At 42.1% G+C, this 25,336-nt stretch overlaps 1 protein-coding gene across 3 annotated transcripts in view; it reads left to right on the forward strand.

Moving 5' to 3' along the window:
- The first annotated feature begins 922 nt into the window (after window positions 1-922).
- The window catches only part of CLYBL (citramalyl-CoA lyase), a 169,004-nt gene continuing 144,590 nt past the window's right edge, over window positions 923-25,336 (forward strand). For all 3 annotated transcript variants that reach the window (XM_051616243.1, XM_051616262.1, XM_051616251.1), the window contains exon 1: window positions 923-1,007. In XM_051616243.1, coding sequence (XP_051472203.1) covers window positions 952-1,007 — 56 coding nt within the window. In that variant the 5' untranslated portion in view covers window positions 923-951. The remainder of the gene's footprint in view (window positions 1,008-25,336) is intronic.

Below are 25,336 nucleotides of genomic sequence, written 5' to 3' on the forward strand. Positions count from 1 at the left end.
AAATGTGGGGGCATCCCCACAAATGTGATTCCCGTCTACAAGCAGGGTGAGAAGGAGCATCTGGAGGATGACGGGCCTACCTGTCTGAACTCGGTGCTGAGGCAAGTTACGAAGCAGATCATCCTGAGTGCCATCACGTGGCATGTCGTACAACCAGGCAGTCAGGCCCAGTCAGCGTGGGTTTATGAAGGGCAGGTCCTGCTTGACTAACCTGATCTCCTTCCATGACAAGGTGACCTGCTTAGTGGATGAGGGAAAGGCTGTGGATGTTGTCTACCCAGACGTTAGTAAAGCCTGTGACACGGTTTCCCACAGCATTCTCCTGGAGAAACTGGCTGCTCATGGCTTGGATGGGTGCACACTCCTCTGGGTAAAAACCTGGCTGGGCGGCCAGTGACTGCTCAGTTCTGGGCTGCTCACTGCAAGGACATGGAGGTGCTGGAGCATGTCCAGAGGACAAGGAAGCTGGTGAAGGGTCTGGAGAGCAAAGGAGCAGTGCCTAAGGGAACTGGGGTTACTTTGAAAAAGAGGCTGAGGGGAGACCTTACTGCTCTCCACAACCACCCGAAAGGAGATTGTAGCCAGGCAGGCACTGGTCTCTTCTCCTCAGCAACAAGAGAAAACGGCCTCAAGTCACGCCAGAGGTTTAGATTGGATATTAGGGTTGTCCGGCACTGGAACAGGCTGCCCAGGACAGTGACCGAGTTACCACCCCTGGAGGTATTTAGAAGACGCGAAGGTGCTTAGAGACATGGTTTAGACTTGACGATCTTAAGCGTCCCCTGCAACCAGCACAGCCCGGGCCCTGCGGCCGCGGCCTGCCCCGCGGCCCGGCGCCTCGGCCGCTCCCCCCGGGCCCCGGCAGGGCCGGCCGGGGCAGGCGCGGGGCCCTTCTCCTCCCCCGGGCCCGACCAACCGGCGGGGCGGGGAGGCGGGGCAGCGCCGGCGGGGATGGCGGCGCGGCGGCTCTTCCTGCGCGCCGGGCTGCGCCTGGGGAGGCGGAGACTGTGAGTGACGCGCTGCCGGGCGCGGCGGGCGGGACCAGCCGACCCCCGGCGCCGCCTTCCCGGGCCCGCCGGCCGCCGCGCTCGGGGGGTCTGCCCCGGGCATCCCCCCGCGCCCCCCCAGGCCGTGGTGCCCGGGCCGGCGGGCAGGGGGGCCGAGCGGCTGGTCGGGGGCGGCCAGGCCGGGGCCGGGGCCGGGGCTGGGGCTGGGGCGGCCACGCTCGGGTCGGTGGGTGAAAGTGGCCACGCAAGCGGCCTTGGCCGGTTGTGGCTTCGGTGCTGCTACGCCGGGGGAGAGACCCTGGTCTCGGCGAGGCCTGAGCTGAGCCTGCGGCCCCGGGGGCTCCTCACAGCCGCCCTGCCCCATCATCCGCAGGGGCACACCCGGGTCGGGATGGGCCGGGCCCCTAACGTGGGCTTGCCTTGCTTTAAGAGAATACCGTGCTGCCTCCTCTGTCGATAAACCCCCGCGGATTTAGGCAAGCGTAGGTCATGACAAGGGCTTTTAGCAGCCCTGTCAACATCCCTCATCCCGGGCCTAGGGAGGCCCCCGTGAGTCTGGGGGGCTGGTGTGTCCCCATGCCCCCCGGGGGGAGGTGTAGATGATGTGCATCCAGTTAAAATGGGACCAAGGTCACCAGGCCGCTGTTTTACCGGTGGTGAAATACCTGTCAGGGCATGGACTTTGGGCAGGACGGTAGGGAAAGGTTCGCTGATCCCCACATACCTCAGTGTGCAGAACTGGGCTCCGAGTGGCATAGGTAATTTTAAGATGAGGGGTCTACCACAGCTTTCACCTGGACGTCTGTGTCGTTGGGATGCCTGGCTTTCTGCCTGCAGCTGTGTGCCCGCCTGCGGGCAGAGAACGACTTCTCCCAGAGGGGTTGATTTGTTGCGTCTGTTTAGATTTGAGGGTGGTTTTCAACAGGGCTTCTAGAGGGAGAGCAGATTTTTTAGTGCTGATACTATGCAGACAATGGAGTGTTGGTTTTAGTATTTAAAGCTCTAAATTCTTGCGGTCTTTGCTGAGATCGTTGCACTGTCAATATTTTATAGTTGAATGAGAAAAGAGTATGCAGACAGTAATAACTGTAACATAGATGTTGCCATAAGCATGCAGTATTGGTGCTGATGATCTTGGGGAACCTTAGGGACAGCTGGACTGTTCTGTGCTGTTAAGAGTCCATAAAATCCACATCCGTCTTTCTTGCTTGCAGTTACAGTGTCCTACACGGCATAAAGTAATTTTTCAAGCCTTTCTCCTTCAGTCCCCCTTCTGTTTCTGGGTAAGATGCATGAAGTGTCTTTCCCCTCCCCCCAAACTTCCCCTTTTTCCCCCATATTGGTGCAGAATCATAAATGCTACACCTTGCTATTTCTGGTCATGAGGAATTTTTAATTTTTACCTAGTGGAGAGGAGTCCCACACTGAGGATTGCCAGTGTGAGGGCAATCGAATGATCACATTTCTAGGTTCACAGCACCCAGTCAGGTCTGGGGAAGGAGGCTGACTGCATGTTTTTGGAAGCTGCTCTCCTCCACTCATGGTCAGAAAGGGCTTCCTTGGCTGGCGCTGCCGTGGGATGGGATGTTGAGCTGAGCTCTGTAGCCCCCTCACTTGACTCCCAGATGTGACGGCCTCCTTGCAGTGGGAACTGCCTGCCCCTTGTCATCAGTGCTGCTGTGGAGCCTGAGAGACCACTACGCAGGGGGAGACCACAGAATTAGGGGCATCCAAGCAGTTGAAGACCAGACTAGGATGAGGCGGGAGGAGTCCTTGTTCAGTTTTGAGCCAGGCAGCCACGTGGCCATCTGCAATGGGGAGAGAAAATTGAGTGACGACTTTAAATGTCATTGATGCACGTGTCGGTTGGATTTAATTAGCAGGAGGTGGCAGGTCCTGCTGGGTCCAGACCCTGGTGCCTGGATCTCACAGCGCTCGCTGTTCTGCTGGGCTGGGGCTCTAATTACAGCAGGTACCTCCGATGTGGTGTGGCTGCCTTTCCAGCTGCTGCCATCCTCTCTTCATGCAGATGTTGCTTCCCCTGCAAAGCTGCTGTGCGAATGTGGACAGGGTGTTTGTGTTGTTAGCAGGCAAGTGAAACCTGTGGTACCCAGAGCTGGTTATACTCACTGGCTGCATTCCAGAGCCTTTCAGGCTTTCCATGCCTCAGAAAGGTTTTTGTCTTGTTGGAAAAAGTTAAAAAACCCTCCTGTAGCTGTTTTTGAATAACAAATTCATCTGGGTTGTTGTTGTTAAGAGCTTCAAATGTGCTTTTAAAGACAATGTTGCAGCAAAGCGTCTACTATGAAAACTTTCTTGATGACAGACCTTTGAAGGGCCTTCCCTTTGCTTAGTGATAACAGTGTGAAAGAACAGCACTGCACACGTAAGCATGAAAATGCTGGCTGAGTGCTTTGTGCATGTATGTGATGGTTTTATAAGTGTATTTCTTTACATGGCAGAAGTACACACATGCCTGTACTAAATCAATCAAAAGTGGCATCATTAAGCTCACATCTCAGCAGAGCGGTGCAGAGTATGGAATGTATCATGAGAACACGTAGAGCGTCGTGCCAAAGGTGCAGACACCAGCAGGCCTCCTAGGAGCAAAGGAACATGAGAAGAGTAATAAAACCGTGTCAGATCTTATTCAGGGACTGTGCCTATGTCATTTGAAATGTCTAGCCTTGAGAGTTTCTTCTCTTGTCTCCAATCGCTGTATTCCTTCTCGGGAATCCACTGCTGTCTTGTGTTTCACAGTCGAAGTTTACGTCTGCTTGGCAAATTAGTGATGATACTGTTTTTCACGGATTGGACACTGGAGGGTGCTAACGCAATAAAAGCTAAAAATGTTCTAGCAAATTAAAGTTCCCCTTTGTTGGTTGTGGAATGGTTTTATGCTTTATTGCAGTGTTTAAATGCGAAAACATGAATCATAGTCCTTACCAGTAGCTGATCCTGCTTGGCATGTGTAGAGCTATAACCAAGAATATCAATAAAGTGTTAAGTCTGTGAGGGATTTCTTCCCTGACAAAAAAATCACTCATTTTATGTTCTACACATTTTAAAGTGTGTCTTTAGAGATTATAGCTTTGGGGTCAAATTTATTTGAAAGTGTGACTTTCTAGTGATAAAACTACTTTTATCTGGCAGAACTGTTGAGCCATATCCACAGACTCTGCTTTTCTACAAGGTCACTTTGGTTCACCTAAACCAATGTTGTGTTGCTGGCGAGGTGACAGCCTGATAGTGGCTCATGTCTGAGAAGGAGAGGACACCTCAAACACTGCTAATCAAGTCCCTGATGCTGCGATTCTCTCTGTGGATGGACCTGATAGAGCCTCAGTTTACCTGGCGACCACTGTCACTGGGCCACACGCAAGGGAGTGTGCAAGTTGGGGCCGTTTGTCAGCTGTCACTGCTAGGTCGGGTGAAGCATGTTACAAAGCTGAGTCTTAACTCTGGTCCTTCAAAATCAGTTTGGGCAAGTTAAAGTTACATAGGAGGTCTTACACCAAAAGAGGTATTACTTGTCCGTGCTGCTCCAGCTTTCTGCTGAACCAGGTCTCCCATCTCCTCCGCCCTTGGCAGAAAGAGACAGGACTGACATAAGCTCCCTGTTGTGCACTCTGGCAACTCCATACTCTGCATTAAGGACTGTGAAACTACTGCCTGAGCCAGTTCTCATCCTGGCAGCAGCAGAGGTATGATGCTGGCTAATTACTGCTAATGAGAAGCAGGGTACAAAGCTGAGCGTGTCCAGCTAATCGCTGCTGGCGCCCCAACTCATCTGCTTAAAGCTAATGCAGTTTTGCATGGTCCTGCCCATTCCTGCGCCTGCCTTTGCAGACCTGTTAGCCAGTTGAAAGCCAATATTCATAAAATGTGTGAGCAAACCAGAACTGGGTACAAATAGACTTTCCTTAGACTTCTTTCTCATTTGGTACAAGTGGCAAATTAGTTACTCCTCTGTCTTGTTCCCTTTTGTAAATTAATTGGGCTGTGCCCTTCTGGAAAATGTTGCTTTGCTGTATTACATTGATTGGGTTTTGTTCTCTCCCAGGTGTTGCTGTTTACTTACATATGGCTGTTTTAGTTTTTTATTCTTTTAAAAAATGCATAATTTTTCTCCAAATTCCCCTCTCAAACTGAAGATGTTGGTAAGCATGGAAAAAAAGACTGTGGATAAGGAAACCAGAACCTATGGCCATCCTTTTCTGGGATTGGTTGAGATCTGCTGCTCACCTCGCAAATGGATGCACAGCAAGTTTCACAGCAAAATTACTTTTTATTGGAAGCAGCAGAAATGTGGCTAACTGAAGGTTTACACTTCTGCAAAAGTTTTAGTAGCTTACTGGAATAGGGTCATAAGAGGTTGTGAGCAGAAAAGCTTTCAAAATCATTGTAATAACAAGTGGTACTGAAGACAGCCTGCTTAAGAGGAGATAATTTAGTCTAAGCATAAGAAAAAAATATCTGGTTGACTGTGTATTTGTCTCATCTACCAGGTTTTAAGAGAAGACTGCTTCCTCCATTGTACCTCTGTGCATGCATCAGGGAGCCAAGGTACCCCTCCTGGCAACATTTCAAGAACTAACGTGCTAGCTGTGGTGCCAAAAGGATTTGCAGTTGTATATTTTATGTAGGCAGTGTCCTAATTTATCCAGGGAGACCTTTGTCTGGAAGAGGTTAACAGACCAAACCTGCTTGATCGCATTGACTTTAAATGCCACCAACTTCGAAACGCCAACTTGAGGTCTGATGCCACTGCTACTCTGTGGCCCTGCACTGGAAAGGAGCCTGTCTGTTCTCCTGGGGGATGCTCAGTGCCTTCCAGCATTGAGACTTCATATGCCTGTGCAGCCTTTCTTAGCTACTCATAAAGACTGGGTGAGTCAGCTGTTCAGGGTTTTAATGCCTTTTAGGGAAACTGGACTGCTGCTGTACTTGAAGCCACTCTCTTAAGAGGTAGAAGTCGCTTGATGCTAGGAGCTATGTAGTGTTCCTGCTGATGAACTGGTTCTCTTTTGAACTCCCACTGTTTGCTCCCATCCTCTGCATGTGAGCCCTTTCTTGACATCAGGTGATCTCCTGGTGGTGATGGGTGGGTCTAGGACAACTTTCTGCAGGACATTTTGCTGTGGACAACTCGCCACCAGCACATCTCAACACTGGGACATCTTGACACTGGGACACCTCTACACCTGGACATCTCTATGCGGGGACAGCCCTCTGTGGCAACAACTCAACATGGATCAGCAGATGACATAGGGCTGTGCTGCTTCTCATGTGCCCATCTGCGGAGAGTTGTCCTGGCATAGAGGTGTCCCAGTGGAAAGTTGTCACAGCAGCAGGTTGGCTTTGGCGGCAAGTTATCCCACAGTGGGTTGGCAGTGGAGAGTTGTCCCTTCCCACCCTGTGGTGGTCTCTCCCAGACCCCTTCCTGAACTCCAAACCTCCTCATCTGGAGAGAGGAAATACTGGATTTGCCCTTATTTTGTCAGCCAGGCTGCCTGTGGAGGTGTTTCTCCAGCCACTGCCCTTTGCACACTTTGTTCTCCTGCCCCATGAGGCTCTGGAGCACAGCAGGTCTGCAGAACTTTGCAAGTGGGTCTGAAGGTCAGCTGCATGGTTACTGATCACTGGATGTTGAACAAGGCCATTGATCTTGCTTCATAATTTTTCCTTTATTTTCTGGTCAGTGCTGTATTTGCCTCTCAAATCTCCCTATGCCTAGGGAGATCTCCTAGCATCATTGATGTAAATAGGATCTGCCCATCCCTGTGAAACAGGCACTGCTGCAGTTACTGTGCCTTCTCCACCCCACTGTGGGCTGAGGTTGACCAGTTGTCAGGGGCTGAGTGGCCAAACCTGCTTTATTCTCTGCCATTTTAATTAAAAATGCGTGGCATCAGGGGCTCTGCAGTGATGAAAAGGAAATGATGAAACTTTGAAGAATTTGGGGCATAAAGTCAATCTCTAAATTTTAATGTACTCATTGCACTTAAACAGTTGATACATTTTTATTATTGAGCTTTCAGGTGACCTAATTTCCCTTAGTACTGTACATTTAACTTTATACATCTGCACCTAATTTGTAAAAAAGGACTTAATGAGAAACTTCAAACAGTTTAAATGTCAATTACAAAGAAAGCGAGGTTTTAAAGTTCCAGTAATCTGTCCATATTGGTCATCGAAACATGATCCCAGGTGGATGTTAATTCAAGACAGATGGCATTCCAAAGGCACAATTACAAAGAGCTTATATATTTTCAACACTAACAAGCTGTCACACTATGTTGTAGCTACACTTCCAGTACTGTATAACCACAATTGCTGCTTTATCTGCTGTAGACTTGGTAATAAAGGGGTTTGATTCCCCACTCTTGATATTGTCAGTGGGATTTTAAGCGGAGTGGACTGGAGGGTGGGGTTAGTTGGTGTGAATATCTTTTATTTGCTCAGTCTGCTGGTTGGGAGGTTTGGTTTTGGTGTTATGTTTGTTTTTTGGTTTTAAGTTGGTGAAGTGCTTTTCAAAGAAAGGAAGGGAGATAGATATCAAGTATGGACATAAATAGATTAGCTCATCACAGACATATTTCTGTTTTCTGGCAATATTGATTGCCTTTAGTCTTATCAGCTGCTGGGCTCCAGCTATGATGATTTGCTAAAAACACCAACATCCTGGATGTTTTCAGTTAAAAAGTCATCTGAAAGCCTTTGGAGTAATGCATGTGTTGCTTGGAAGACTGAAGTCCAAGCGATTGATAGTGACTTGACTTGCAGTGGTGTAAATGGGCTCCAGCCATGCAGGAGTGCTACACCCTGTGCAAGAGGCAGTTTGAATTATTTTTAGGTATCTGAAAGTATTCTTAGGCCCAGAGGCAGAGGTGGAAGGGCTGGACAGAGCTGAGTCAAGGTAGGACTTACAGTGAAGCATCAGCATGTGATGTCGTTCATCTACTTGAAGAAGTCCCTGCTTATTGCAAGAGAGTTGGATTAGATGACCTTTAAAGGTCCCTTCCAACCCAAACCATTCCATGATTCTATAGGGTAGATGGCAAGCTTTGTTGTAGAAGACAATGCTTGCTATCTAGTTAGTAGTTGAGGTGGGTGGTGAACGGCATAACTGAACAATGAAAGGTAATTGGACATAATTTCCACTGATTTTTTGTTTGTTTCTAGAAACCAGGTCACAAAAAAAGCAAGACTTGCATATCTGTGATGAGACAGTGTTTAAATTAATGTTGTAAATGTGTTTTGTGAAAGCATCTAACCCAGCTTCCTTTTTGGAGAAGATGCAAGTGCTACTTGAAATATGCAGCTTTCTGACAAGTGAATTGGACTCCTGCGCCACACTTGAAACAAAATGCCAGTTTTACCTACAATTTTATTAGGTTTCCTGGTTTATTCAGTGGCATTTGAATGGCCTCTAGTAATTGTTTCTAGCAGGAAAAAAAAAAATCAAACAAAAATTAAAAACACAACCCAATGCTCATTAGCACTATATTTGGCATGCCATGAATCATTAAATCTTTATATAAATGCAGAAGTAATTTGTAACAAACAACAAAATATTTTGAAATATTTTCTTTTGAATTTTTGTTTAAGCTGCTGAGTTACAAACATCAGATGTTATTATCAGAATAGGGGAGGAACCAATTCATGTTTTAATTAAATACTATGTCTAATTATTGAGTATCAGACATACTTAGTGGTGATAAGTGAATAAAATTAGGTGGAAAACAGAGGACCATAAATTAAAGCTTAGACTGGGGAGGGTTACCTATTTTTTAACCTGATTTTGATATTAATGTGTGTCGCTCTCACATGGTTTCCCCTTGGATTTTCACAGTGCTTATCAGGGTAACATGCTCAAGTCTTTTTATTTAGATCAGGCTTCACTTTGAGAGTTAACTAATTGTTCAAGCCCAAGTGGGAAACTTTCTTACACCTGGAAAATTAGGAGAGCAAAAGCAAGAGACATGTCCGCATCCTTTCCCTGGTGGTTCTTCACCTGTGAATTTGAACTGCAGCGGTAATAAAAGTTTTGTGGACCTCATTTTATGTGAGATCATTAAGCGACAGGAGAATTGAGAACTAGCTGCCCTTCATAATTCAGGACACTGAAAGGTGCCATTTATAAGCTCAAAGTGCCTGCAGGAAGGCAAAACAGGCTTGTAAACCCACACTCCACAGCCTGAAAGGGAACTGGTTTGTACTGCTGGCTGCAGCCTTGGAGTTGCAAAATTGCAAAGGTGGCAGGAATTGGGTTTTAAAAAAAGGAAAAACACCTGCCTCTAGAAGTTGATGTAGCAGCCTGGTTTTTCACACTTCTTGTGTTGATATCCCTTGTCCAAAAAAACCCCAAAACATTCTGGGCAATGATCTCAGTAAAAATCTTACCAGTTGTACTGTCAAGCTCTTGGGCTTATTATCTTTGCTATGTTAGCCCACTGTTTTACTGAGCTGCTATTTTGGCTATAAAATAAGTTTCTCCTGACTTCTTATTAATATTTTGCCACCGGTGACCTTTGCCCATTATGTGTGCCAAGCATTTCATAGGGAGAGCTCCTGCCTCTTTGTTGCTTGACGAGTAGCAGTGTGCACTTGAAGAGGTCTTCAACAAAGTGGGTGATATGTCCGCACACTCCGTCTTCTTAACATTGATTGTTACAGCTCTAGACAGGCAGTGTAGTCTGCTGAATACAGAATACGGTGCAACTTTATGAACATAGAAAGCCTGAAAGGCACTGGATTGGTAGCCCAAAGAAACGATGAGTCCAGTGTTCTTTCTCAGAGCAGGTACTGCTTTCCCTAAGTGTTACTCTGTTACTCCTCAAATTAGAGTTGTGGCTATTATTTTTAAGTTTATGACCAAAATGTAGCAATTGCTATCTGGAAATGAGGTATCCATATCTATAACCTTAAATGTCTGGTGCTGAACTCTTCTAGTCCAGCCAATGTAAGCCGACTATTCATGGCCTCATTAACATCCCATGAGTGAAGTTCCTTGGGTGCCAATTTGCCCCATCAGAGCCTAAATGCCAGTGAAGACAAGAGCTCACTGCACATCAAGTCTGCCTGCGTGCCTTTGTTTTACTAATCTGTTAATTCAATACCTGCATGCTCATGCACAGTGATTTCCACAGCAACTATATGATAGATACTTTATCTATTTAACTATATCTATATACTATTTCTGTGTAACTATATAGAAACCATATGGTGTGGTATCCAGTCGTAGAAGCCAGAGAAAGTGGCTGTGCTTCAGCAGTGTGTTGGTATTATTCCATTTTCTGACACTGCTTTGTTGCCTAGACCCCAAGGCCCTTGCAGAGTTGACTGCAGGACTCAAACCTTCATATCCACTACTAAAAGGCAGTTATGTGACTGTTTATGTCAGAGCCAGGTGCTTTGTTGCCAGCAATGTGCTATTGCTTAACAAAATGTATTTATTTATTTTTATGGTAAAAATGCGATAAACATACCTGAGTACCTTACTGTTTGCAAATGATCTGGCTGCCTTCAGCATCCACTCGGCTTTCTGCAGTAGGACACGAGTCAGGATTTTTGAGCTCTCTGTAGGGACATATCTGTGGCAGCATTCCTCTTACTCCTTTATTTTCTTTGCCAAAGATGTACAATTTCTAGATGGCATGTCATTGATGTATTTTTAATTACTTTTTTTTTTTTTTTAAGGTATTTTTCATTTAAGCTCTTTAATTTGTAGTGCGTTTTTAGTTTTTGTGGGTTCATTTATTTAGGCTTTATATATGAATTCATGCTTTGCAGACTTACTGCATTAAACATTCACTTACAAATCTCTAGTAGTACTAAAGTACTGAAGGTGCTTTGTGTTGGGTCAGTACCAAGTAGTGACTTCTGCATACTGGAAGTATAAAATCTGTTTTCTTACCAACTTTTTCTTTGAGAAGTTGATAGATGTGAAAATCATTTAGCAGTTGTGTTTTTTCCTTTCCTGTTAAACTAAGCTGCTGAGGAAGTCTTCCTACTGCTACACGCTGCAATATGTCAGAAACACCGTTATGTTATGGTTGCATCATTATCTAAAGGAAAAATTGAGTGTGGGTTTGAAGTCGACAAGTGATGAAAGTAGCCCTGAGGTTGTCAATTAGAAAGCCAAGGCCTGGAATTGATAAGTTAATGGCCAGTTCCCTTCTCACCCCCTCGCTTTGCTGCCTGTTCCTGTCTTACCCCTCAGCAGCTCTACTGTTGGGAACATAAAGAAAAGGCTGCTGCTGGTTTGTGTCCCAAAATTTATCTCACTAATATGATTAACTTTTTTTTTTTTTTGCTGGTCACAATGTTCTTAGTGTGGACAAACAGTTAAACATGGAGAAACTAGATGCAGCAGATAGAAAATTTAGTCTCAAAATTTTGCCCCCTTTTTGGTTTTGGTGTTGTTGTTTTTTTGTTTGTTGGTTGGGGTTTTTTGTTTAAATGTTGAACTGTTAACACTGTGGTTTCAGACCATTCTCCTGCAGGACACATGGCAAATTTAGCAGCAGTGCATAATTCAACTTTTACCGTATGTTTGTTTCTAGGTTTTTAAACCTGAAGTTTAAAGGCAGCCAGTTTGAACTCATGTTCTGTTAAAGGTGGAGGGCAAAATGTACAGTTTTTCCTGAAGGGAGGTACTGGCTACCAAAGTTTATGATGTAATATAATGCAACGTATTTCTGTTTTGCTTGGGCAGGAGGGAGCTAACATGTTGCAGTTTCTCTATGGAACACATGGGTTTAGAGAAATAGGTAGATTATCGAAAATAACTAACAGGATTTATTCATATTTTAATCCCTCTTGGTGTGCTGTGTTGTGAGAACAGCAGTTACCTTATGAAAAGAGCTTTAAAGTAGCATTAGAAGTCGAATATAATTCAAACAGTCATTGTGCAAAGCAAAACATGTCATTCACCTTCAGTTTTTGAAAACTTCATGTGCAGTGTGAGGTTTTAGGGCTCGTAAAAAGTTGCAGATGGGCACCTCTTCTGCAGCCAGAGATTTTCTGCTCATGGCACAGCTGCTTCAGTGACAATGAAAATTCAATATTTTTTCTACATAGCCCTGTCTCAACCTAGAGCAGACAAGTTATAATCATGGGTATGAGAAGACAATTTAATTTGTAAGCATTCAGGTTTTTGACCTTTCTGGTGGTTTCACCGTAAACTGCAAACATCAGTTAAATAGTAAAAAAAATGGCAGTTGCTACTTACTTGCCAAAGTCAAATGAAACTGGAAGCTCCACCCATAGACTGCTGCTTTGGGGTCTCTCTCCTCCAGCCACTTTTCAAAACACGAAACTTACTCTAGCCTAATTAACAAGAAAAGAGATGCAACATTGTATTAAACGCTTCAGTGTTGGATGGTGTTCCTTCCACCTGAGGTTTCTAGCTGTGCCCAAGACCCACGCGGCAGTGCTTCATGTGAGGTTCAGTGCAGAAGTTTGTGATTTTCCAAAAGCATGTGTTTCTTCTGTGCTGTACTTTGACTTACTTCTTGAGATGGATGTCTCATAGTACCATAAATAATTAATGTATACTACCACATTTTTAATGAAAGATTGTTTTTTTCTTACACATTGTGACTGGTGTTTGTAATGCTACAGAAATAAGCTCCTGTGGTGGCCCGTCTCAAGAGAAATTACCTCAAGATGAAGTAAGAACATCTATCTAGTTTAGCCAGACCTGTTCAGGTATCACATGTACCAGAAAGGAAAAAAACGCAAGAATTATGCTAATTTGGTCCTTTCCGTGGGTTGCAGTTTTGTCTTTGCAGGAATCTTTTGTAGTTACTTTCTGAATGAGGTTCTGAAGGTTAATGGTGTTGGGTCAGTAAAGCTCGTCTTCCAAGGGGATAATCATCTTTATGGACTTTCTTCTTTTAACCTCTTTTATATACCTGTCAGCCTAACAAGGCTGTTGTGCAAGGTGCTTTCCCATGCTGTATGGAAGCCAGTCAGCCAGATTTTAGTGGTACAAGTCAGTGCTCTGTGACAGGCAAACCAATGCCGAAAATCTCCATCTCTTTCAGCGTGTTGCTGCAGGATGTTTCTCTCTGCTCTTGTGTGTTTTTTTCCCTCCTCTCCTTTTGTTTCTGCTGTTGATTAATTGTGTTTTATCACCCATGGTACTCTCTCAGTCTGAGTCTCTCTCTTGCCATGTGTTTCTTTATTTTTATCATGCCTTAAGTACATCCTTCACTGTGAACCAGAAAGTGACTTGTGTGCTGTCTGCTCACTAGTTTGCACTATTTAATTCTTTACTTCTGCAGTACATGGAACTCAGAGCTGCTAAACAATGCCCTTCTTAGGGAGAAGGCTATGGTGCTCTACAGAGAAGTTACAGGTAGAATTGGTCATTTCCCCCCCTTTCCCTACATAAGAAGGAAAAGTCTCAATTTAGGAGGAAAAGTTTCATTCTTCTCAGCAAGGCTGGGTCCACATAAACTCTTCAGCTCCCTAGAAGTTTGGCTGCTTTGGATCGCTTCTGTCTGAAGGTACAAAACCCTTGTGTCGGAGCTTTTGATGATATAGAGCTTTTTAGGGCTAAATATCAAAGGTACTCCTTTCCACCCACATGCTTAACCTTTTCTGCCTAATACAGCCTGAGCAGTGCTCCTTCCTCCCTACGTGAGTGTTCTCAAGCCTGGAGCTCCTGCACCGCCTCATGTTCATCTGTACTCAAGGAATGCTGGAAAGAAATTCAAATTACTTATCAAAAAAGGGAGTGGCATTTCCTTATTTTTTCATTATGATATGGAATCTAAAATAGGGAAAAGTTTGCCTAGATTCAGTAATCTGAAACATTTGGAATGGATAAAAACCTCATTTATAAACTAGAAGAAAAAAAAAAGGCCCAGTGCTTGCACAAAGGCATGTTCAGAGTGAGGAAGTTGACTTGACATTTCCAGATTTTTAATTTCTAAAAAAAATTTAAGTCTACTGTTGTCTTTATGCTGTCAAGATAAATTCCCTTTGAATAGATCTGAAATTATAGAGTCCTGTTAAGGAAACTTTGTCTTTAATGTCAGTATCATCTCTAAGACACATGCTATTTGCAGGTTCTCATCCTGCAGGCTCTCCGATGTTCCTGAACTAAATAAACCAGAAAATTGATATGTTATCAAAGGGCTGCATTTATTCAGGCAGCTGTGGGTTTTTTTATCAACTTCTTTGATTACTTTTGGCTGGTAACCTTAAAACACAACCAACAAATGGCAGAATCTAAACCAAAAAAATGAAGATGTGATGGCTTAGGTTTGTTATTGTAATCTATGTTACTACAAAATCACATATTCATTATGAAATGGTAATGGCAAAATTAAATGGTTTTGACCCAAATGTAAACTTTTTTGGGGAAACCAGCAGCAGTCTGGGCCTCTCTGATACTGTAGACCTCAAAGACGTTTGGAGGCCTTCACATCAGAGACTGAAATATTCACCACATCCCCGATTCTTCTGTTGCAATGCATGACAGGGTCTGCTGTCTGGAGAGGGATGGCTGTAGGACATTACTGCACCGCCATGAAGGGAGTTACTTTAGAAGAGAAAGACACTGAAGATTTTTAATACTTTAGACAAGTCCAGTTTCTTTTACAGACCTCTTTCAGCCTGTTCTACAATGGATAAAATATTTATTTTCTGGCATTTTTATGTAAATATTTGAGATGCCTTGCTGCATTCTGCCACTAGGAATGGTAATGCTGGCACCTTCCTCCATTAAAAAGAATAATTGTGGAGCTAAATGATAAGCAAAGAGCTGAACCCTGAGTCAATGAGTTGGTAAAAACTTACTGATCAAGAAATAAATAACAGAAACAGTTTTCAGAATTTATGCTAAGTGTATTTCTTCTTAAAAATACATCTATTAAAATTATGCCAAGGCCTAAGCCTACTGTAATCTGCTTAAATCATAAAAAATAACAAAATAGAAACAATGCTTCCAGATTGTGGGTTGGACAGTTCAGCTGATGAAGGTCACTGCCTAAACTCTGGAAACCCAAAGTGTTTGAAGTATTGAGTTGGCTTTTGAGATCATTAGTCTCTTCTGCAAGTACCAAGAGAGTATTTGCTTCAGAATATTCAATTAGCTCAGTTAAATGACTCATTTATTCAAACTTGACCAATTGGGAGTTGAAAGAAGCAGAAAAGCTTGTTCTTCTCTACCAATCTGTGAATAAAAGCTAATTATGAGAGGATTAGATTTGCTAATACTAAAATATTGAAGGATACTATGACCAAATACTAGACTGGTGCTAATCCTAGCTAATACTGAGTTATTTTAATATATGAAGTTTTAAATCGAATCATAATTTTATTTAGAAGTCTAGCCTGTTTAAGACAGTACTATGCAACTGATAAACCATGTTGCTGCATTTTAAGTTGCATTCCAGTTTCCATCCAAAGAAATATAAGTCATAAATAAACACAAAGGGATCAGCTAGTAAATAAGAACTGTGCCATACATTATTTTCTAACAAAAACAGTAAAATTAATCAAAAAAAAAAGTATAATGAGGTATAGAAAAGATTAAATAGATATCAGTGGAGCTACTCTGTCCTTCTGGCTAGCAATAAGTGCCAAATTTAGTGTAAAAGCTATATTTAGATACAAAGCAGCATACTTTAGTGGTTACAAACTGAGAATTAACCTTTCTCCAAGAAAATAACTAAAACATGTAGGTGGGAAAGCAAGATTCAAATTAATTATTTAACACAAGGTTTCCTGCTTGGTAGTTTAGCTCTGTATTTTTTAATAAGTGGCTTAAAAGATTTCATCCTGCTGAAAGTCATCAATAACAGAGGTACCTATGAATGAAAATAAATGTAAGTGCAAACTTGAAATAAGGATCCAGAAATTAGGCCAAGAATATGATGTCAAGAAAATGGGAGGATAAAATTTACAGTCCTGCCCATAAACATTTGGTATATGGGACACCCCACAATGAAATTTAATTACTACTTCTGCTGGTAGGATCGTGAGAAAAACGTTGCTTCAGGCAACAGCAGAATGAGGTATGAAAGACAGGACAAAGAGTGCCTCGGTCATCATGCCTTTGCTACGGAGATGCTGAATCTTGCTGCCATTGGCCCTTAGTGTCTCAAAGTTAGAGATGGACACCATGTGGTTCCTCTCCATCTGCTGGTCACATTGGAAGCTGTTCCTTTAAATGCTAATTCATAACCTTTCATCAATTTGCTTCGAAATAAACACCACCTTCTGTTGCTGACTATTTACAAGATCAATTTGACAACAGTTATGCTGCCTGTTTTTATATCCTTTCCCCCACAAGCAGAGTCCATGAATGGTGCTGACTTTTTGAGAGGATGTCCCTCTCCTTACTTGACAGGATGGCTGGCTGGCTCTTCCTAACCTCCTAGCCAGGATGAATGACCAGGGCAACAAAGACAATTGCTTGATGCAGTGCTGCCAGACCAAGAAGCAAATCTTGGGGTGCTCCAGCACTGTTTTGTTTGTGCACCTGCTGTTGTGTGCCTGGCTTGACCTTGCTGGGTAGCTTCTTTAGGTTTTAACCTCTCATGAATGTGGGTTCCTCATCTTCAGCAAATCCATAAGCCAGCTGTGTAACTTAGAAGTAGCCTATTAATAAGTAGAAAAGGAATTTATGGCTGGAAATTTTGTTGGGTATAATGGCCTGTTTCCCCAGCTCCCCCATTTCCCCATGGTTATTTTCCAAGGCAGCCCTGTATTTTTTGTCTAAACGTCCTGAGCCTCTGGGAGCTTTTTTCTAAATCACTTCTCTCCTTGACAAGCCCCAAAAAGAATTTTCCTAATCAGCCCCCCCAGCCCACTGCTTACTCCTGGAGGCATAGGAGTATAGGAGTGAGAGGTGCATAACGGATGAAAAACTGAGATGATAGCATTCACCACTCTGAAACTATTAACATGAACAGGCTACGGGTGCAGCATGGCCTCCATTCCTCTTCATGTCATCTGCCATCGCCCTGATCACAGCTGGTCTGTGGGGTCCATGACCCTGCTTGGGCATTCACCGTGACAGCAATGAGGCTTTACATTTTTATTGAACAATAACAGCCCATGTAAAGGATGCTGAGGTAAAGACTGCATATATCCTGCCCTGTGTCTCTGCCCGGGGTCCAGATTTTTAAGTGGGCTATTTCTTCCTCATCCTTTTCAAGTAAAAATACAGATTTTGCCATCTTTTCCTCACATGCTTCCACCATGAAAAAACAGCACAGTGTATAGGTTTTTCCAGATCGATTTTCAAGACAACTTGATCATTTTTTTTCTGTGATGTTTCTAAAACTGGCAGAATAAGAACTTTTTTTTTTTTTTTTTTTTTTAAGCCTGCAAGGAGAATTTTAAAATAAAGATTTTTTTTTTTTTTGAAGCGTGTTTAATACTTGTATAAGGTGCCAGATTTTAATTACAGTTGGCATTTATAAGCGTGGTGCTGGCAATGGCAACCATATTGCTGAAAAAAGACATAAATTTTGACACTGGCAATATGGGAACCCAGCATACGAGACTGTAAACCTCATTGCTTTCTGTTTTAATATACTCATTTAAGGGAAGAACTTTTAACAGTTAATATTTAACTGGATTGTTTAGGGCTTGATATAAAGTTATTCTAATTTCAAGCTATTTTGTATTTTAGGCCCTATCAAAGATTGGCTTAGGTAATAACTTTCTATTAAACAGCCTTTAAATAAGCATGCTTAAAGTAAGGAAAATAAGATGCTTCATTACAAGAAATGAGGTTGGCATCTACCAGGTTTTCCATTAAGTTCCAGGTCACAGACAAATAAAGGAAGTATGTTAGGAAAAAAAACCTTTTTAAAAATAATTAGGGAGATGTCTGTTTTGTTCACCAGATGGAAAATCAGTAGTTGTGGGTGGTCTGTGCTGGATGGGGCATCTCACAATTGGCAGAACTATGTCTTTAACTTTTAAAGTCCTGGGACAAAATGTGAAAGTAATTGACTGTTCAGAGTGCTCTCTCTCTGGATACCTAGCATGCTTTTAAAACCAAGATTTGGTGAGTTTCTGACTTTTTTTTTTTTTTTCCTAAGAACGCTCAAGCTGTTGTGTCTAGTATTAGGCCAATTGGGTATATTTTTGGTAGCTGTTTAGTGAGGCTGTTGTCTTCTTTTGTGCTTACACGCCTGTGTGTGCCTCGTCTTGCATGCGCACAACTGAAATGTCACACTTTACAGTTCTCCCTTAGCACGTTGTGCACATGGTTTTGATAACATTGTCAGTGTTTGCTGTGTTCAGGGTGTATGTAAACTGTTAGTTAACATATTTTGTTTCTTTCCTCTAGTTAATTTTGTTTTAAGGAATTTAAATCTATCGATTTGCCAAACAAAGAAACCAAATCTTATTTTCACAAACAAGAAAAAAATTCCTGGTTTAATATAATTCAGGTGTTTGCAAAAGCATTAAAAATCTGTACTATTATTTTTAAAACAAAAAAACAAAACCAAACCTGAATAAATAAATCTAAATGTGCACTTGTGGATAGTATGTATACACATATGCATATTAAATATGGTCATTTATGAATGTGTTAGAATTATCTTGGTGCAGTTTGCAACTTTGCTCACTGTTTCAGAGGAGTTACTTTTTCTAATTGCCAGATTAATTTGAGAAAACAGTATTTTAAATATGGAAGACGTTAGAAAATCTTTGTATTCACATTAAGAAGAAAAGATTTTATTATCTGAACTGTGATAAGAATGTGTGCTCTTCAGCCGTGACCTCTCAAAGAATGAGGCAGAACCCATTTATGGCATAGGAGGCAATTGCTTTCTGTTTACCTTACTTACAGACAATTTTTTTTTTGCAGTTATCTATATGAATGGTCACAGCGAATTGTATGCATGTGTTATATCTATATTGTAGCTTGTGTTAAACCGATCCCCACACTTATTATGTAGAAGCATTCTTGAAGATAAGTGAGGCACTCAACTTAGTGCCTTCTTTGTAAAATCCCTTTTGCTATGCATGACATGTACTCTGTATTTTTTTCCTTGCAGTAAATTATAAAGCTTTTTTCTTTCCATGAATCTCCTTCCAAGAAAACACATACAGCCTAATAACACTCGCCTTGAGAACCATGCATTGCCTCCACTACAAAGCCGTGTTTTCATTGAAGAGATAATTATAATATGGTTTAATGTTCTTGTCAGCCCTGAAACACTGTCCCTAAAGAGTGCTATTCTAGAGGATGTCTTTTTGAAAAGAGTTGAGTGTAGCTAAGAAAACAGACATATAGCCACACACTTTGCTGATAAACCAAGGCAGATAGTGAATACACTATGCGCTCTCTGAAAAGAATTATACTGAAAATGTATGAAAGGTGTTAATTCAGAGCTGCATCTACCTTCTGATTTCACTGTTAAAATACAGAAAATTTGCTTGGATGTATTTATTTTGCTTTCTCCTTCCTCCTGTCCCATGTCTCCCCTCCCCACCCCCTGCCCCCATTATATTTATCTACTTTAAATCTATACAAGGACATAAATTATTAATAATAATTAAAATGCTTTTCATGTGCTTTGAGGCACAGACTTCAAATGAGTGATAAAGCCCAAACTGGAACACAAATGGTTCTTCCCAGGCAACAAACATGCTTGGCTGTTGATATGCTGCAATTTTCTGCTTTACTTAGTAAAAACAGCAATTACTTATTTGTTCCGTATCCCCCCCAGCACAGATGCTACTCAGTCTGTCCATTTTCTGAGCGCCGAGCAGGCTGCGTGCGTGCACGTGCATGGTCATGCATGCATTTTAATGCTGTGCAAGTCAAGTTTTCCCCTTGCATGCTGTACATTTAACAGCATTTATTTGCTAATGCTGCTAGTTTGCCACCAGATCAAGACAATCGAGTGCTGGAAGTGGCCATGGCTGTGAAAGCCTTGCTTATCGCTCTTTCCTGCCGATGGCAAACGTTTCCAGGTGCAGTTTTGCAAAGCATCGCACTGACCTTCCAAACCAGTGTGAGGACAGATAAAAGCCGGACGGTCACACCGGTTGAGGCTGCAGCCTAGTTGAACAAATCTTTAACATGGTTTTCAGTGTATTGTCTTTCGTGGTGGTCTGGTGGTTGTGAACAGTGTCTGGTGCTGCTAAAAGCTATGTCGTAGTCTGAAGCAAAAAGCCTCTTAGGGAAATGAAATGGCAGACTGGCTGAAGGCAAAGCAAGATTCCCCTTGGCTTTCAGGCCTTCTGGGATTTACGCCTTGGGTTTCGAAGCCCAGTTAAAGGCTGGTAAGTGAGAAAAATGTAGTTGTCTATCGCACCACAAAAAATATGGCCAAAAAAACCCCTAGAAAGCTGAGGACACCACAACTCTCTCACTGCTCATACGGTGAGCGTGAGGCTGTTGCCCATACAAGAAATTGTGCAGCTCAGCACATTGTGGCCTGACTGCTGAATTGGTTGCTTGGGATCTTGAATTCAATACCTAATTATTTTAAGAGCTACTGTTAAATGAGGAATATGAGTGACTATGTTAATTAATTGAAAGGCATTTTATTGAGTATTTAATTAGTATAATTCTGGAGAGGTAGTTTTAAAAAGCACAATACCTGGCAAAGTGTATAATTTGTTTCTTCATTACAGCCTCTCATCATTAGCAATCCATTTGCTTGCTCTGAAGTCAAAGGGATTTTTTTTTAATTCTTGGAGGAGGAATTATGAAGTAAGGCATTCAATTAGTGTTGTAAGTAATCTCTCTAGAGAAACTTTTCACTGCAAAAACTTCCTCAACAGGCAAATGTTAAAACGTTTCTGGTGCTGCACAGTTTCTGGCAGATTAGTATTTTTATAGTCACATCAAGTATGTTTTGGTTCCCCCACCATTTTGCTTTTGTCTTGTAGTGGAGGAAAAAAACCTCTAAGAATATAATATCTTAGTTAATGTACGTAGATACTAAGTGGCATGAAAAGAAATTACAAATGCTGGTTTCCCAATGCACCTTCTTTTCATATCTTTGAATTTGTTACTACAAAGGCTATTTTTAGAGTCTGTTTTCTTTTGCAAGATATGCTGTGTTCCTACCTGATCTTTTTATGCAGCTCGGCACCTAACATTTTGATGGATATTTCTCCACTTAAATCTTGGGTTTAGAGTTGTTTGTTAGGGTTTTTTTTCCTAAACTACTCCTTTTTTTTTTTTTGGACAAATAACTCATTGTGGGATTCAATATCTGACAAAAACATACAGGACTTTCCCAATAGTGAATACACATTAGTTTTGTAATTATATTTTCTACTTTTTTTCAGGCTCTATATTTGATTTATTTTTTAAAAATTATTATTATTATTATTTTATGATATCACATATAAATCCATGGCCACATTACATGCTTCTATGATCATAGCTAAGGCTCAGTGATCTGTCTGACAGACAGGTATCTTTGCTCTTTTAAGTCCTCGCAGACTAACTTCTCTGAGAAAGACTGTGTTGAGGAGTACTGCCAGATGCCTGTTTTGTGCAGTCCTCCTCCACTGCCCAGAGGTACACTTGCCAAGGCAAGTGTTCCTGCTCTGCTCTTAACACATCCTTAGTATTCTACTCCCCTTTTCCCTGTAATTTTGCAGACAAGGAATTGTTAAGCTCTGAATACTCTGGTGTTAGTTTAAAACCAACTGACTTTTAACACTTAGTGTTTTTGAAGGCTCTTGATTTCCAGCTTTCTCATGCAAATGTTGATATGGAGAGAGCAACTGCGTGGAAGGCTGCATTATTGCCTGTTGATGACCAAATGCTGTTTAAGGGGATAAATACTCTCTTTGACCCCACTTCCTCTGGACATTACCGTTGCTTGCATATTATTGCCGGGAGATTAAATTGATTCTCCAGTATTTTCTTTTAAAAGACTGGAGCAAAATTTTGCTAAAGTTTCTTTTGATAATAATTTTTAAATTATTTTATTATTGTTAACCTTGTTTTCTTTTATGATCCTGGCATTCATTCAACCTCTAGATCTCCCTGCACCCTGCATCTTTTCTCTTGAGACGACACTGCAAAGACATGCAACAGCTTGAGACAGACACATTAAAGCTAGAAAGCAAGATATTCAGGAGTTAGAAAATGTCATAATAAGATTGCAGTCAGAGTTCAGCCCCCTTATATGGTTGCATGAAAGCATAGTCTTTTTATTTCAGGATCGTATACGGGTTTTTCTACAGGACTCCTGCCTCAGTTAGTGAACAGGATGGACGATGCTGAGTTAATGAGCAATTATTCAATATTTTGTTTTCTCCTAATTTTTCAGTGTGTAGCCCTAGGCCTTATTTACTGCACACTATTGAAACCCTGCTGTGAAGACAGAATTGTTAATTTCCTCATGAGCTTTTCTATGGCACTTATTGCTATAAATATCTGAATGCTTAACAAACATTAATTAATTTATCTTCAGAAAACCCTCATGATGAAAAGGGCTGATATTACTACTGTTTTACAAATAGGGAGGTGAGGCACAGGGAGATAAGCATCATGGATGTCCCATAAATTTGGGTCCTCAGTTGTCAGCTTACAGTTGAGGAGGTAGAGATCGGTATTTCAGCATTCGAGGCACCTTGCCACCAGAGCAGAAAAGTAGTGCTAAGTTAGATAAATGGGCTTTCTCGACTGTTATTAAAAGAACTAGTGAGATGAGCTGTGCAGGGAACACTAATACCATTTAATGCACTCATAGCTTTTATGTGGGGGGGGAAAGCAGAAGCCTTGGGCATGCAAATCCTCTTCACCTGCACTCTTTTAATTTTGAATCTCAGAAGAATTTTAATTCTGTGCCAAGCAGAAACTTCTAAAGGGACCTGCAGAGCATCATGCCTGCAACTTAACGATGCTTGAGAAGAGCTGGAAATGCTTCGAAGATACAGTGAGCAGGGAATCACCTAAACCTAGAAAAGGAAAAATACTGCAGAATACCATCCATTAAATTACAGCCTTTTCAGACTTATTATTTTGAGTTTCAGGCAAATGTTTTCTTCCACTCCAGATTCAGAGCTCTTGGTCCTTTATCAGAGTCACGTACGTAAGCTCTTGCTTCCAGAAGCAATTTGAAATTTTATTTAATTAGGTAGGACTCTTCCAGAAGACTACAGAAACAAAAATGTTGACAGGAGTGTTCTCTTACTTTAGAAATTGCTCTGTGATAAGAAGCAATGGCATCAGTTCTTCCTTATTTTTGCAATTATTCAATCCTGCATTTTCAAAACACTGTTTTAACTAGTAATGCATTAACCTATTACTTTCTAGATGAACAGGTAAAGGCATCCACTTGGTAGATAGTAAACCCAGTTCCTGTCCTTTCCCCAGTTAGTTACCCAAGTAATTGTTATTAATCAAGTATTGGTTAAAGTAAGAAGGTAGTATTTAGGTGTCTTGATAGACTGTCCTCAAAGGTCATGCCTGCGCTTGCTGGTATCATCTCCCTCAGATCCAATGAACGTGTAACTAGCACCGCTTCCGCAGTGTGTCCCCAGCTAAGGACAAGACCTTAAAAAAACCTTAAAATGAACACACAAATTAACAAAAAACCTCCCAGGTTCCTACAGACAATAATCTTTCATGATTCAGGTCTGTCCCGTAAAACATCTCTGCAGAAACATATTATTGAAGACAGTTTCATAAGCTATGTGCCCCAAGGGCTGAATTTGGATTACACAGAAACGTCAACTTGGCTATTTCCTAACTTTCTGTTAGTTTGCCTCGCAGTCTTAGCAGTAGTATTTTAATGTGGTTTTCACAGATTGCTAAGAGGATATTTTAGCCTGAAATAATACTGGACCCCACATGGCTTTGTGAGCTGGAGAGCACCAAGCTGCAGTGGGTAACATGCAGGTAGTACTGCAATAGTGCACTTATCTATGTGCATATGACACAAAGGGATTAGGGGCTGGTACAGTGCCAGTGTCCTCAGTGCAGGCATTTTGTCTGCTTAGTGAGGCCTAGTGTCACTGAGCCACTGCCCTTGCCACCTTTGTCTCCAGAGCGTGGTTGCTGCCCAACACCATCCATGAGGAGGGAGGGGCCATGCTGCTTCCTCAGCACAGAGCTGGGACAGGCAGATGGGAGCCTTGTCCTCCTATGAGGAGGGGTCAGAGAACAAGACTGCAGGGAGTGGAAGAAAAATGGGGATTGTAGTACCCTTAGGGCTGCTTTCTGCCACGGCCTTTCGTCATGACGTGAGTATGAGCCCACAGTACAAGAAGGTCACAGGAGCTGCAGCCTGCCAAGTCCCAGTGACTTCTTGTCTAACAATTGAATTCCATTTGGTGGTACTATGATACTTTTTCTGGTTTTGCAGGGGGAATCTCTGCAACTAAAAATGCTGAGGTGCATCAGGGGCCATTACAGGTGATGAGATGCTTTCTGATGTAGCTCTGTCTTTGTCACTGCAGTGTTTCAGTCTCATTCACATTCTGAGGCTTCTCATTTACTTCAGCCCTCCAACCTGGACAGGACTAGCTTTCCTCTAAGGGCTCAGCATTTAGGAGAAGGTTTTGGGGAATGCATAAGCAAAACACCTTCTTCATATGTCTCTCCAGAACTGCTGGTAGCCACCGTCATGGGGCAAAAGGTTTGGGGTTTGTACCTGAACTCAGCTATAGAGCTCTCTCAAGGGAACAGGGTACTGCACAGTCTGATCTGAACAAGGGCTGCAAGTGAAAGGAGCACAGCAAAACATTTAGATTATTACCACTTTAAATGAAACAAGTCTTTGCTGCCTATGTTGAATTGCAGTTTTTCAGAGATTTTTAACTTGGCTAAATCTGGATGATTTCTAATGAGCATGACAAAGACATACAAAGACATGAAATACTACAGACTCACAGTCCTCCTTGCTAAGTTGGAAGTAATTTGAAAAGGAACATCTTTAAATGTCTTGGTTTTCAATATGCAGAAGAAACTAACTCTTAGCAATCACCTGTTACTACCATAAACTTTAGCCTGAAGCAGGCATGTAGCACAGCCAATTCCTGTCCCTGCTGTTGGCAAAATTACGTGTGGCTGAAGATGAGGAGTTTTGGACAACACCAGTAATATACCATGCCATGATCCTACTGTAGATACTCTGCTTCCATGATGGAAGCAGAATGTGGAGACTGATGTTGTGTTAATGGAGAGACAAAACTTTCTGCAGGGTTAACTGGGAAAAAATGTGTACTTTTCCAGTCTGCTTAGGCTGCAAATTCCAGAAATTTAGAAGAAAAGAAGAAATCCAAGCTTTAGGCAAGCAGACATCCCTCTCCAGTGCTCAGGTTCCGATTTAAATAAATGTGGAGGTTTGAGGTTTTTGTTAACAAAA

This window comes from Apus apus, chromosome 1 (assembly GCF_020740795.1).
Source record: "Apus apus isolate bApuApu2 chromosome 1, bApuApu2.pri.cur, whole genome shotgun sequence".
In the NCBI taxonomy this organism is placed as follows: Eukaryota; Metazoa; Chordata; class Aves; order Apodiformes; family Apodidae; genus Apus; species Apus apus.